This window comes from Capricornis sumatraensis, chromosome 2 (assembly GCF_032405125.1).
Source record: "Capricornis sumatraensis isolate serow.1 chromosome 2, serow.2, whole genome shotgun sequence".
NCBI lineage: Eukaryota > Metazoa > Chordata > Mammalia > Artiodactyla > Bovidae > Capricornis > Capricornis sumatraensis.
Genome location: NC_091070.1, coordinates 145,641,926 through 145,657,900, shown reverse-complemented (window position 1 = coordinate 145,657,900; position 15,975 = coordinate 145,641,926). Strand labels below are relative to the sequence as shown.

Genomic DNA, 15,975 nt, shown 5'->3' with positions numbered 1-15,975 from the left:
GCTGATTTCATGTTGATGTATGGCAGAGACCAACATGATACTGTAAAGCAGTTATCCTCCAAAGGGCACGGGGAACCTATCAAAAAAGAGAGAGAAAATAAGACAATGACTTCCTGCAACAATGTGACTTACTTCTCTATTATGCATATTCAGATTTTAGCCTGAAACCATCCCTAGGTGATTTGGTGCATGCCTCAGTGTGTGTGTGTGTGTGTTCACTATGCTAGCTATAAGTATTCAGGGTTATTTAAGAAGTTTAAGCATGCAAATAATTTCCCCTCTGCTTTAATCTCTTGAAGGGGAAAAAAAATGAAAAGATGTATTTTCACTGTCTGAAATATCATAAGATAATGGACATATAACCAAATACAAAGAATGAACAAATGTATAAATGAAGTTGAGGGCAAGGGAAGGAAGAGAGAGAACTAGCAGGAGAGAGAGGCCTCCATTGTCTTGGAGGTGAGACCTTTGTTTGGAAAGAACAAATTTTAACGATCCATTTCTCCTGAAAAGGATCAACCACAAAAGGTTAAATGGAGTTTTTTTTTTTGGTTAATTTCTTCTTTGGATTGTCTCAAACACTTATTTTCTTCACTTATTCATGTCCAAATGTAAATCTTTTAAATATCATCAGTGTATTTTCTTTTCCTTTTTCTTTGAAGTGAATATAAAACTCTTTGAATAGTCAGTTTTATTGAGGTTTTAAGAATGTTTCTGAGTGATTCATAGTAATTTAAATCTTTCTGCTGAAATCTTGGAGGTTGCTAAATTTCAGCCTGTAATTTTCTTCCTTTGCTAGATATTGAAGCATATTTTTATGACACCACACTACACTCATTGGAATTGTGAGCCTTTGTAAATTCATGCAGATCTTTCCCACTCTACAAAAGGATGCATTTTAAGCAGAAGAAATAGAATGCTAAATTATGTAGTAGGTAAAAGAAGTGGGTTGTGGTAAGTCAAGAGGGTGACTACAAAGAATGCCAGAGCACATGGTTGTGTGCACTGTCAGTGAAATTTAAAGCACATTTGCCCATCAAATTAAAATTTGTCAGCTTAGAAAACTATTATTTATATGAAATGAATATTGAGAGAGATTTTTATACTTGCTGGCTGCATGTTTATTTGGAACCTCTAAATTCTGTTGTAATAACTGCTTAGTATTCCATTGTGTTAGCATCCCATAATTTTAACAATCCCATTTTCTTGTGATTCTGGGCATATTTTTAAATTTCCTTTTTAACTATATAACTTTGATGAGTTCAGAACAAAAAAACAATCAAATGTGTAATCCAAGGTCTTCTGCCAAAATGGCCCTAGATACTCTTTTAACTTATTACAGTGGTTCTTGCTGTTTATGAACACATTAGATACAGTGTTGACTATAAACAATTAAAAATCTTCCTGTAAAATAATACACATTTATTTTAGAATATTTGTAAACACAGAAACTCAGACAGGAAAATATTAAGCTCAAGAGGAATCCTGACACTTGAAATAACTTCTATTAACTTTTTGGTATAACTTCCAAGTTCATGAGCACATGCATATTATGAGTCGCTCTTTGTTACTTTTTCTCTCATACCCTCTGGACCCCCTCTGTCATAAACACACAAGCACACATGCATGCATAAGAATCTAGTTAAAGACAAATTTTATAAGCTGCTGTTTTCTCTTAATAACACACTGTGAACCTTTTCCCAAGTTTCTGTATATTCTTCTAATACATTAATCACTTTACTGTATTCTATTATATGGATAGACTTTATTGTATTCTGTCCTAGGGATATACTGTAATTTATCTCACTGAACTTTTGTTGCAAGAAATTTATTATCTCTGTGTTTTTTGTGTGTCTGATCAACCCAACTGTGATTTGTTTTCTCTTCTTTGGTCTAAATCATGCCTAAGATGCATATGTTTTCAAGCATTTATATCTTATATTATAAATACCATTCTTCTCTTAAAGGAACCAGAGCTCTTTGGATAAATGTCTGATTCCATGACTAGGGGCGGGGAAAATAAGTATTAAGTAAATCTGAAATATCTTGATATGCCTGAAAATGAAGTGCTTAAGGAGTAATGAAGACATCAAAAACACACAGATGCCAGTTTTAAGGGACTCCTACTAGGCAAGTTTTGGACACTTAGAACATCAAAATGAATTATATTAATGAATTATAACCCATTGAGTAAAATAGGTCTCTGAGTCTATACTCATAATTAATTGGGTAAATAAATACTCTTTATCCTCCTTAGTAGGAAATCTACTGATGATATCAAAATTGAAAAATTAGGAAAAGAGTATATGTGTTATTTTGAAATAAAGCTTGTAACAAGGAACAAATATAGTTAAGAGTTCTGAATTTACTTCTAAGGAGTGTGAACTGATAATACTAATACCGGAACATGGGATGCTGCATTTTTATTTTTAATTTGTTTCATTTTATTTTAAGCCTTGTTGAATAACTTGACTTTTGAAAACTATGAATATATTTTTAAATTTTGAAATAATTTCAGACTTGAAGTCTTGCAAGAATGCCACAAAGAATCTAGGTCTGCCGGATTTGCTTTCTGCCTCTCTGTAAATTGAGTAAATTGGAAACATATTTTATTTCTCATAATTAAATCCCTGTGTATTTTTGAAAACAAGGATACTCTCCTACATAATTACAGTGTAAGTATCTTAATCAGGAAATTAACATTGACATAACACTATTAACATCTTCTAATCCGCAGACCCTTTCAAAATTTTCCAGTTGTACCAAAGATATCTCTTAGAGAGAAAAAAAACAAAGGTTCTCAAAGGTTCTTCTCCTTTGGTACAGAATCCAGTCTAAGATCATGTGTTGCGTGCTGGTTGTCTCTTAGATGGTCGTCAGCAGTCTGGAACGGTTCGTCTTTTTTTTCCATCATGGTATTAGCATGTCTCCTCCTCTCAGACATACTAATGTTTTTCTTCCTATTATCTTAATCTAACTATAGCACCATTTTTAGTTAAATTTGGGATTAAGAACAATTTATTTTTATTCACAGTCAAGGGATGTGATGACCTGTGATTACATTTTCATTCTTGTACTTTTTGTTTTCCTTAGAGTTCACCATTCATTCATTTATTCATTTTTTAAGGCCCTCCCTTTCTCCCTGTCTTGCTTTCTCTTCCTTTCACTTTTTTTTTGCATCAATCTTAATGCATTTACAAAGTCTAACGTGGCACGCTTACTTTCATTATGCTTAGATGCATCAGATATTGTCAGTCTCCTTCTTTCCTTCTTTTCCTCTTTCTCTTTCCCTGCTTACTTTGCTCTTTCTCTTTCCTTCCTCCCTCTCTTATTATTTCCTCTTTATAACCTTGCCTCCCTGAAGTCTTTCAGCTCCTCTCTGTATAGGTTGTTCTCTAAGTCTGCTGCAGAGCTGTCAACCTGGAACATTCTTCCACTGTCATCCAAGGAATTTCCTTTAATTCTCTTCTCTGTTGAATCTCCTGCTTTTAGATCCTATTTCTTCTTTTTTGGTATATGCCCTTATTTTGGAAGTGAAGTCCTCCAAAGAATGGATGCATGGGAAGTCAGATTTTGAAATCTTTCATACCTGAAATGGCTTTATTTTTCCTGTATACTTGAATGACTGTTTGTCTGGCTATAAATAGTTCTAGGTAGAAAATATTTTCCTCTAAAAATTTTGAAGATACTAACTTATTATCATTTTGAGAAATCTGAAGGCATTCTGATTCCTGATGTTCCTGTTGTATTTTGCCTGTTTATATTCTCTCTGGAATTTAGGCTTTCCTAAATTTTTTCCTAAGCTTTTAGGAATTAAAAAACCTCTACGATTATGAAATGTCTTGGTAATGGAAGCTTGTGGGAGTATTCCCCACCCCGCCACTGGTCTTGTTCATTTTGAGGAGGTGTGATAGACCCTGTCAATCTGGAAATATTTCAGTTTGGATTTACCTTCTTCATTTTCTGGAATTATTTTCACTCAGGATCTGTCAACCAGGATCCTTTAATTTTTAAAAGTATCTTCTTTTCTTTCTCATGTTCTTTTGGTCTGGCTTAGTTCCTTAGTTCTCTCCTTGGAACTTTCAGTTGAGTTTTTATCCTTTCATCATATTTCAGCTTTCATGAGCCTCTTTTTTTTTTTTTTTTTCCTTTGGTTTCTCTGCTGTTCTCTGAATTCTTAAAAAATATAACACCTGTTTTCATTTATGAATTTGATATCATTCTTGTCTCTCATGCTTTCCTTTCTTGGTAAGCATTCTATTCTCTATTCTGTCTGCCTCTCATATTCTCTTTGTTGGTGAATCTTTCACCTCAGAGCCTTCCCACATGTTGAGATGTTTGGTGGTTCCTGCACCAGGTAATGAAAAGCCACGTAGACAGTCAGTGTTTGGCCAGGAAGGGGCTTCCCTGTAGGGTTAGTGTGAAGAGGCTTGACTGATTCCCCAGGGCACTGCAGCTGTCAGATTTTTCTTGGAATGGTCAGCTAAGAGAGGAAGTCTCCAACTATTATGTGTAGTTTTCCATCTTGCTGCCACTTTCTTGGGGCCAAATGACAGGAAAGGACAGGATATCTTTCCATCTAGTATGTAGGACTTTCCCTTGATATCTGTATTTTCACAGGGCCTGTCTCTCCCTCCACCCTACCTTGTGTCCTTGAATTCAGAGGCACTCCAGTAAATTTCAAGTTTTCTGCAAAACTGGGAAAGAAAAGTCACCTGATTGCATGGGGTATGTCAGGGAATCTGAGGTACCAACTGTCTTTTGTTTTATGAGCTTTTCAACCAGTCCCCTCATTAAACTCTACCAGTATTCTGTGTCTACAGGTTTCTGGAAATTTTGCTTCTTGAGTCTCTCTGTGATCCTCCATCTCAGTGTGCCTTCTTCTTCCCAGTTAACCATCCTGTCCTAGGCTTACGTTAGCTTTTTTTTTTACTGGTAGCTTTTCTGTTACTACTCAACCATCAGACTTCCAGTTTCCAAAAGATAGTTTACTTCCTGCTTCAGTTCAGTTCAGTTCAGTTCAGTTGCTCAGCCATATCTGACTCTTTGCGACCCCATGAACCGCAGCACGCCAGGCCTCCCTGTCCATCACTAACTCCCAGAGTCCACCCAAAACCATGTCCATGGAGTTGGTGATGCCGTCCAACCATCTCATCCTCTGTCATCCCCTTCTCCTCCTGCCCTCAAATCTTTCCCAGAATCAGGGTCTTTTCCAATGAGTCAGCTCTTTGTATGAGGTGGCCGAAGTATTGGAGTTTCACCTTCAGCATCATTCCTTCCAATGAACACCAAGGACTGCTCTCTTTTAGAATGGACTGGTTGGATCTCCTTGCAGTCCAAGGGATTCTCAAGAGTCTTCTCCAACACCACAGTTCAAAACCATCAAGTCTTCGGCACTCAGCTTTCTTTATAGTCCAACTCTCACATCCATACATGACCACAGGGAAAACCATAGCCTTGACCAGCTAGACCTTTGTTGGCAAAGAAATGTCTCTGCTTTTTAATAAGCTGTATAGGTTTGTCATAACTTTCCTTCCAGGAGTACTCGTCTTTTAATTTCATGCCTGCAATCGCTATCTGCAGTGATTTTGGAGCCCCCAAAAATAAAGTCAGCCACTGTTTCCACTGTTTCTCCATCCATTTGCCATGAAGTGATGGGACCAGATGCCATGATCTTAGTTTTCTGAATGTTGAACTTTGAGCCAAATTTTTCATTCTTCTCTTTCACTTTCATCAAGAGGGTCTTTAGTTCTTCTTCACTTTCTGCCATAAGGGTGGTATCATCTGCATATCTGAGGTTATTGCTATTTCTCCTGGCAATCTTGATTCCAGCCTGTGCTTCATCCAGCCGAGTGTTTCTCATGATGTACTCTACATATAAGTTAAATAAGCAGGGCGACAATATACAGCCTTGACATGCTCCTTTTCCTATTTGGAACCAGTCTGTTGTTCCATGTCCAGTTGAACTGTTGCTTCCTGACCTGCATACAGATTTCTCAAGAGGCAGATCAGGTGCTCTGGTATTCCCATCTCTTTGCTGCTACTGCTAAGTTGCTTCAGTTGTGTCTGACTCTGTGTGACCCCATAGACAGCAGCCTACCAGGCTCCACCCGTCCCTGGGATTCTCCAGGCGAGAACACTGGAGTGGGTTGCCATTTCCTTCTCCAGTGCATGAAAATGAAAAGTGAAAGTGAAGTTGCTCAATTGTGTCTGACTCTTTGCGACCCCATGGACTGTAGCCTACCAGGCTGTTCCATCCATGGGATTTTCCAGGCAAGAGTACTGGAGTGGAATGCAATCGCCATCTCTTTAAGAGATCACTATTGTGATCCACATAGTCAAAGGCTTTGGCATAGTCAGTAAAGTAGAAGTAGATGTTTTTCTGAAACTCTCTTGCTTTTTCCATGATCCAGCAGATGTTGGCAATTTGATCTCTGGCTCCTCTGCCTTTTCTAAAACCAGCTTGAACATCTGGAAGTTCATGGTTCATGTATTGCTGAAGCCTGGCTTGGAGAATTTTGAGCATTACTTTGCTAGCGTGTGAGATGAGTGCAATTGTGCAGTAGTTTGAGTATTCTTTGGCATTGCCTTTCTTTGGGATTGGAATGAAAACTGACCTTTTCCAGTCCTGTGGCCACTGCTGAGTTTTCCAAATTTGCTGGCATGTTGAGTGCAGCACTTTCACAGCATCACCTTTCAGGATTTGAAAGAGCTCCACTGGAATTCCATTACCTCCACTAGCTTTGTTCGTAGTGATACTTCCTAAGGCCCCTCTTGACTTCACATTCCAGGATGTCTGACTCTAAGTTAGTGATCACACCATCGTGATTATCTGGGTCATTAAGATCTTTTTTGTACAGTTCTTCTGTGTATTCTTGCCACCTCTCCTTAATATCTTCTGGTTCTGTTAGGTCCCTAGTATTTCTGTCCTTTATTGAGCCCATCTTTGCATAAAATGTTCCCTTGGTATCTCTAATTTTCTTGAAGAGATCTAGTCTTTCCCATTCTATTGTTTTCCTCTATTTCTTTGCATTGATCGCTGAGGAAGGCTTTCTTATCTCTCCTTGCTATTCTTTGGGTATATCTTTCCCTTTCTCTGCTTTTTGCTTACTTTCTTTTCACAGCTATTTGTTAGTACTCCTCAGACAACCGTTTTGCTTTTTTGCATTTCTTTTTCTTGTGGATGGCTTGATTTCCTGTCTCCTGTACAATGTCACAAACTTCCTTCCATAGTTCATCAGGCACTCTGTCTATCAGATCTAGTCCCTTAAATCTATTTCTCACTTCTACTGTATAGTCATAAGGGATTTGATTTAGGTCATACCTGAATGGTCTAGTAGTTTTCCCCACTTTCTTCAATTTAAGTCTGAATTTGGCAATAAGGAGTTCAAGATCTGAGCCACAGTCAATTCCCGGTCTTGTTTTTTCCTGACTGTATAGAGTTTCTTCATCTTTGGCTGCAAAGAATATAATCAATCTGATTTCGGTGTCAACCATCTGGTGATGTTCATGTGTAGAGTCTTTTCTTGTGTTGTTGAAAGAGGGTGTTTGGTATGACCAGTGCGTTCTCTTCGCAGAACCCTGTTAGCTTTTGCCCTGTTTCATTCTGTACTCCAAGGCCAAATTTGCCTGTTACTCCAGGTATCTCTTGACTTCTTACTTTTGCATTCCAGTCCCCTATAATGAAAAGGACATCTGTCTTGGGTGTTAGTTCTAGAAGGTCTTGTAGGTCTGCATAGAACTGTTCAACTTCAGCTTCTTCAGCGTTACTGGTTGGGACATAGACTTGGATTTCCGGATAATGAATGGTTTGCCTTGGATACGAACAGAGATCATTCTGTCATTTTTGAGATTGCATCCAAGTACTGTATTTCGGACTCTTTTGTTGACTATGATGGCTACTTCATGCTTAGCCTATTGTTTTTTTACTTTGACGGTTTGTACCTTTTTATGATTTTTGTCTTGTTTTTGTTTGTTTCTTTACTGTCATTTTTAATGTGGGATTTTGTGAAGAAACACAAATAAACATATATTTCCACAGACTTTATTTAAGCAAGTGTCCAGGTATCCTTTTTGTTCTGGACATATTTGATTAGTATTTCTGGTAGCTAAGAAAAAGAGAATTTTAACTCTTTTCCACCTAAACTTTAATTTTTGAATATTTTATTCATAGGATGCCTCATTGATGGACATGAATTCCTTCAGCCCTCTGATGCCGACATCCCCTTTATCAATGATAAACCAAGTCAAGTTTGAAGATGAGCCAGATTTGAAAGATCTTTTTATTACAGTTGATGAACCTGAAAGCCATGTTACTACAATAGAAACTTTTATTACTTATAGGATTATTACTAAGGTAAGTATTTAATGAGCATTTTCTTGACTACAGTTGCTTCTTTGAACTTTTTGAACTACTTTTTGTTCACTTTGACACTCAAGTTAGAGAATTTTAGCAGAATTAAGTGCTGGTCTTTCAGCCATTTTGAATAAGACATTGCATCTTATCTATTCTTCACTTGTCCTATATGAATTTGGATTAACTTGAGTACCAGTCACTTGTATGTTAGCAGTTGTGCTTTTTATAATAGGAATACTTTTATGTTTTAGTTTAAAGATTATAAAGAAACATATCTGGGAAAGAAGTTTGGCTAATAAAGAAAACAACTGGTTGAAAACATAATACAGTATTCTGTATTCACATTTTTTCTGAAGATTACAAAAATTTTTTTCATTTGTTTTCCAAATAAGAGCACATGATAGGATTTCCCTGGTGGTGCAATGGTTAAGAAACCACCTTCCAGTGCAGAGGGACATGGGTTCAATCCGGGGAACTAGGATCCCGCATGCCGTGGGGCACCTGGCCAATGCACTGCAACTGGAGAGCCTGTGCACCACAGCAAAGACCCAGCAAAGCCGAAAAGAAAAGAAAAAAAAAGCAAATGGTTACGCTATCTCTTTATCTCATATATGAGATGCTTTTAGTTGTTTAGTGATGCAAAAGCAGAACAGATCTGGAACCCAAGCCTCCTTAATCCTCAGACAAGGCTCTGTAAAATGACAGCTTACACTAACAAAACAGCCAAATAGTATAATCCTTTTTATGATGATAATCTTTGTGTAACAGCAGCCTTTAAGAATTCTGTTTATAAGTTATAACATTTTGTTTGTGAATTCTCACTCTCTGACTCTGGAAGTGCATCCCTTTTGTAGCTGAAAATCTTTTGGACTCTCCACATACAAGCACTTCCTTCAGTACGGCCTGCTAATTATGTTCCACTAAGATGTGTGTATCTCAGCTCCTCACTCAGATTCTTAAAATCCTGCCTGACTCCTCATTTCCTACAGAACAAGGTGCAGACTCCTTTGTATGACATTCAGAGACTCTCTCAGTCTGGAGCCAGTCTACTGTACACGACTTGCCTCTTACTGCCTACTTTTAATACCCCCGCTCTTCACTCGCATAGAACTGCCTCTTTTATCTGAATATTCTACGGTATTTCTTGCTCTCATAACTTTGCATACGCTGCTTCTTCTGTCTGGTATGCCCTTCCCACTCTCAGGCAGAAGAACTACTGTTTATTTTTCAAGATGCAATTCGAAACGATGCTTACCTCCTCTGCTCCCACAAGCTAAAAATCCTTTTTCTACTGTTTGCTCACACTGTTCTAACTGAACTCCTAAAGAAAATGAGATATGACAGTGCAGCAAAGAAATTAAAAGCCTATGCTTAATCCTTCTAAGCCTCAGGTTTTTTTTTTAATCTTTAAAACTGAACTGAAAATAGGACCTGGTTTTGTACAGTTGCTATAAGAATTAATTTAGGATGGGTAATCAATGTAAAACACTTAACAGGGTGCCTGACACATGATAAGTATTCAGTATTTGTTACCTACCTGTGTGTATGTCAGTAACTACGTGTGTTTTTTATTTATTCCCACTGAGTCTGTGAGCCTCTCAAGGTAGGTAATTGTATCTTAAATTATCCATAATTCTGAACACAATCCTTCGGATATAACTTCTAAGTCATTTAACCTTTTGGTGAGTGGGTGAGTGAAGAAATTTATAGTGTCAGAGTCCTGTCAAAAGGCTGCAGAGCAAAACAGCTTGAAGTAGAATCTTTGTTGCTCCCTTTCCTTGCTATTTAATTAACCTCTGTGTGCTTAGTTTCCTCATTTGTAAATAAGATAATAATACTAACCTAATAGGATCTTTGTGAATATTCCGTGTGTTAATACAGCACACTGCTAAGAACAGAGCCATGTTTCTCCTGTTACTGCTATTATAATCATAATCATCCATTTTCATTATCCTTTCTAGCAAAGATTTTGTGACTGAATTATTTTCCCCTCATTTATTTCTTTCATTAAGACACTTTATAAGCCATCCTATGGATTTCGTTCTGATCATAGACATACAATTCTTATGAGTTATCTGTATTGCATCATGCTTTAAATGTGCTGCTGTTATAGTAGAGGTAGTAGTGGTGATAGTGAAATATTGTAGTGTGTCAAACTAACTTTTGTTGTGGGACTACTTTGTGCCAGGCAATGTTCTAACCACTTGATAACATAATAATATTAACTCATTTGAAGCTTACAGCAATCCTAGATCTTGTGATTTACCCCCATTTTGTGGGTGAGGACACTGAAACTTAAAACTCGCCAAAGGTTACACAACATAGTCATTAGCTAAGCTAAGATTTAAATCTAGACAGTTTATTTTTATACTATTATAGAGAGCTTCCCTGGTGGCTCAGCAGTGAAGAATCCGACTGTAGTGCTGATGATGCAGGCTCAATCCCTGGGGCAGGAAGATCCCCTGGAGAAGGAAATGGCAACCCACTCTAGTATTCTTGCCTGGGAAATCCCATGGACAGAGGAGCCTGACAGGCTGCAGTCCACGGGGTCACAAAGAATCAGACATGACTTAATGACTAAACAACAATAACAAAACTATATAGATTTTCATTATACTTTTGTGCATCCGTATGTGATTGTGGCAGACTATCTTTCAGCTTAACTGTTATAAAGTATGTCCCTTTGTTATACATATGGTTACTTTTACTGCATCCAGTGGCCACAGTACTGGAAAACGTCAATTTTCATTCCAATCACAAAAAAAGGCAATGCCAAAGAATGCTCAAACTACTGCACAATTGCACTCGTCTCACACGCTAGCAAAGTAATGCTCAAAATTCTCCAAGCCAGGCTTCAACAATACATGAACTGTAAACTTCCAGATGTTCAAGCTGGTTTTAGAAAAGGCAGAGGAACCAGAGATCAAATTGCCAACATCTGCTGGATCATGGAAAAAGCAAGAGAGTTCCAGAAAAACATCTATTTATGCTTTCTTGACTATGCCAAAGCCTTTGACTGTGTGGATCACAGCAAACTGTGGAAAATTCTTCAAGAGATGGGAATACCAGAGCACCTGACCTGCCTCTTGAGAAATCTGTAAGCAGGTCAGGAAGCAACAGATAGAAATGGACAGGGAACAACAGACTGGTTCCAAATAGGAAAAGGAGTACATCAAGGCTGTATACTGTCACCCTGCTTATTTAACTTCTATGCAGAGTACATCATGAGAAACGGTGGGCTGGAGGAAGCACAGGTTGGAATCAAGATTGCCGGGAGAAATAGCAATAACCTTAGATATGCAGATGACACCACCCTTATGGCAGAAAGTGAAAAAGAACTAAAGAGCCTCTTGATGAAAGTGAAAGAGAAGACTGAGAAAGTTGGCTTAAAGCTCAACATTCAGAAAACGAAGATCATGGCATCTGGTCCCATCACTTCATGGCAAATAGATGCGGAAACAATGGAAACAGTGGCTGACTTTATATTCTTGGGCTCCAAAATCACTGCAGATGGTGACTGCAGCCATGAAATTAAAAGACACTTACTCCTTGGAATAAAAACTATCACCAACCTAGACAGCATATTAAAAAGCAGAGACATTACTTTGCCTACAAACGTTCGTCTAATAAAGGCTATGGTTTTTCCAGTAATAATGTATGGATGGGAGAGTTGGACTATAATGAAAGCTGAGCACTGAACATCTGATGCTTTTGAACTGTGGTGTTGTAGAAGACTCTTGAGAGTCCCTTGGACTGCAAGGAGATCCAACCAGTCCATCCTAAAGAAGATCAGTCCTTAGTGTTCATTGGAAGGACTGATGTTGAAGCTGAAACTCCAATATTTGGCCACTTCATGAGAAGAGCTGACTCATTTGAAGAGACTCTGATGCTGGAAAAGATTGAAGGTGGGAGGAGAAGGGGACGACAGAGGATGAGATGGTTGGATGGCAACACCGACTCAGTGGGCATGAGTTTGGGTAAACTCCGAGAGTTGGTGATGGACAGGGGGGCCTGGCATGCTGCAGTTCACAGGGTCACAAAGAGTTGGACACGATTGAATGACTGGACTGAACTGAACTGAACTGAGTATATAAACTGTACCAAATATACTAAAATATGTATTACAGATACAAAAATATAAACTTTTAGTAGATGTATATTATGTAGGAAACACAGTCTTGTCTTTGTTATTTACTTAGTATCACTTATTTACTGATGTATTTAATAAAGTTCTATTGAGTGCCAGTTATGTTTCAGGCACTGTGTTGTATGTTGAGACTATGCCAGCAATTGAGACAGACCCTCTGCCTTCGTGGAATTTTCAATACGAGGGGGCAGGGCATTGATGATGGATATTAAACAATTGTATGTCTTATTAGTTAATTATAGTTATAAATATTGTGACAGAAAAATACAGAATTTTATGAGCACGGTTGTTGTTTTTCACAGCAGGTACTCCGTCTAATTAGGAGATTCAGGGATGGCTACCCTGGGAAAGTTTTAGTTTTATAAACATTTATATTCATGGGCACTAAGATTATTAGGATAAATGCACATACTCTTGCCTACATGTGCACTGGCAGTCCCTACTTAGGAATACTGAATAGTGCCATGACTAAATAATTGTGCCAGGAAGCCCACGTTCCTGGCACCTGTTCCCCTTATGAGAGATTACCCTGATTCTCCAGGTTGAAATATCCGAAGTAACTGCTCTGAAGAAACACTTTCAGTTTCAGAGATCTAGAGGTGTGCCTTGACTTAGGACATGTGGGAGTAAGAACTCAAGAGGTTTAATAAAGCTTTGTCCTCTCACATCCTCATTATGAAGACAGACTCATAAATACCTGCCAGTATGTGTCAGTAGTTGGTGATAAAAGTATGTTCTTTTTTCTAAATTCATTTTCCTCAGAAAAATAGTTTTCTAAACCTTCAAATTTTAGAGTAACTATTTGCCCATGACTGAAGGTCAGTATTTGCTAAATAAATGCATTTTGAGGTATAGTCTTTTAGTCCTAAACTTCAAGTACCCAGGCTCTTATGGTCAGACATGAAAAATTAAACACCATTTACAGTTTACCTTCTATGGGAAAATGTATTCTAGACTAGAAAAGAGATAAAGCTTCCAAATAATAGGAAAATTTGATGACAGATTTCCAACTTAGAAAGGACTTGTGTTCTAAAGAGTTATTTTGGAGGACAAGCAATATGTAACTTACAGCCCTTGAGAAGTCCAGTGAAGTCTTAGAGTAGGAAGAACGAGTGCACCGTCCTTAAGGTTTGTACTTATCCTCTGCTTGCTTCTCTTTATTGTGGTATGTTAGAGAACTCTTACGTCACTGGCAGGGTGATGAGGACAGAAGCAACCAATTATTTGACTTGGTTTTATATCTTCCTGTTGCTGAAATTTATGCAAGTTTCTTTTGTGTCAACTTGAAGTTTTGGGAATTCTTAAGAACATGTAATGTTCAATCTTATTTTAACTTCACAGTGTTGGAGTGTTTTTATTGTTAATTATGGCAACTTATTTTTTCTTGGAAATTGGTAGTAAACCTGTACACATGTACCTGGTATGAAGAGGTATCAGTGAGTATTGTTTAACGAGTTACTTTATGTTTTGTGTGTATATGTATGTATGCATGTGTGTGTATTTCCATATATATGTACACATACCAACTTGTATATATATTGTTAAACTGTGTTTCCACTAGATTTAGTTGGCCTATTTTTACCACTTCCACAATTTGTACCATTTTGCATAATAGATTTTGTAGTTTTTTTTTAACATGTAGTTCCTTAGACTTCTGCATCTCATTTACCTCTACTTTTTCCCACTAAAAAGGGAGTGTTTTGCTAAGATATATTTTATGATATTCTAAACATTCACTTTATGAGAATAAACCTTGGCAAGTATAGATTTTGTGAACCTAATTTTATGACAATTAAGATTGCATCTTATTTTGACTTGAACTGCTTAATTTTACAATTGTGTTCATCTGTGTGGGTGATTGATATTTCTGGTGAGTGTGAAATAATGTAATGTGTTATTTATTCCATATTTACTCCTCCAGGAAAATCTCAAACAATATTTCTGTATAATTTTCTTAAAAACTACTTAAGTGACTTTTTTTTCTCATAAGAGGCAAGTGTGCATTGTCTAAGCTATTTTTGTGATTGGCTTGTAATTCAGGTAACAGAGGTGAGGTTGATATTGTGCCCATGTTCTTCTTGTCGTATGTGTTGGAATAGATTCTGGTTTGTTGAGAACAGATATTTTAATGTGTTTGCTTAACTTTTAGGAGTTTAGGCATATAGTTCAAAATTCCTTGAGAAATAACAGGAAGATTTGCTTTTCACATTAAATTGCCATTAATAACATTTTTAAATAGTGGTTAATGTTAGAATTTTCAAATACTAAAAGCAAATTTTAGCAAAGCAATTCCATTTGAGCAGATTCCAAGGAAACATTTTTTTTTTTTTTCTCAGTTATGTTCAGGTTATTTTTCCAAGTTGCAAAAATAGGACTTTCCTCAAATTCTGAATTTTGATCATCTTGAGAAACGAAATATATTTGAAACCTAAAGTCAGAACACACTTTCTTGTTAGCAAGAAAGTCATGCCAAAGATAATAGTAGTTAAAATCTTGTGGAAGACAGATGGTTGCTCTGAGACAGATTTTTCAGTTTGGATTTTAAATTTGAGCATGATGTTTGCTTTCTTTCTGGGAATACTGGAAAGTTTGCTTTGTTTCTTCTGCTGCATGAATTGATGACTGCAAAGGAAAAAAAAAATGTACAGGCTGACAAACACTGAATAATTAGAATTTGTTAGTTTTTCTTAGAGACCCATTTATTTCAGAATGTCTAAAATAACATTAGGCAAATGTCTTCTGTCTTATATTGCATGTGCTGTTATTTTTTCCTACTTTCTTCAGACATCTCGTGGGGAATTTGACTCCAGTGAATTTGAAGTTAGGAGACGTTATCAAGATTTCCTTTGGTTGAAAGAAAAACTTGAAGAAGCGCACCCAACTCTGGTTATTCCAGTACGTTTACATTTTTTTTTTTTTCTCACAGAATAGCTGCCATTTTGTCTTGTGAATCATTAGAATGTCTTAACACCCAATTTCAGACCTTTGATTCAATGCAATTCATTTATCTGGGAAACATTTGTTTTTAAACTTTTCAATCTATGTACAGATTTGTTTTTTAAAACTATTGTAATGTGTTAAGATTTTCTGGTATTTGGCTCTAACATTGTGAATTTTGAAAAATTAGTTTTATGAGAAATGATCACATGTTCAAACAGTCTTCCAGAAAGCAGAAGTGTGGAATTCCGTATAACCCCATGCCATGTAATGCTCAGATACCTTTTTATTTCTTGCCCTAGCCATTGCCAGAAAAGTTCATAGTGAAAGGAATGGTGGAACGCTTTAATGATGACTTCATTGAGACACGTAGGAAGGCACTGCACAGATTTTTGAACCGAGTTGCTGACCATCCAACTCTAACATTTAATGAAGACTTTAAAATTTTTCTTACTGCACAAGCTTGGGTAAAAAATTTTAATTTATACTCATATAATCCTTCAGTATTTGTACGTGTAGTAGGTTGTATGCTTCC

The 15,975-nt window shown here is 37.0% G+C and overlaps 1 protein-coding gene across 2 annotated transcripts in view; it reads left to right on the top strand.

Annotated features, from left to right (window-relative positions):
* The window catches only part of SNX7 (sorting nexin 7), a 127,319-nt gene that overhangs the window by 32,554 nt on the left and 78,790 nt on the right, over positions 1-15,975 (top strand). Inside the window, exons 2-4 of one of the 2 annotated variants that reach the window (XM_068965293.1) lie at positions 8,174-8,356; positions 15,288-15,398; positions 15,743-15,907. In XM_068965293.1, the coding sequence (XP_068821394.1) occupies positions 8,174-8,356; positions 15,288-15,398; positions 15,743-15,907 (459 nt within the window). The remainder of the gene's footprint in view (positions 1-8,173; positions 8,357-15,287; positions 15,399-15,742; positions 15,908-15,975) is intronic. The other variant, XM_068965294.1, reaches the window with a different exon arrangement.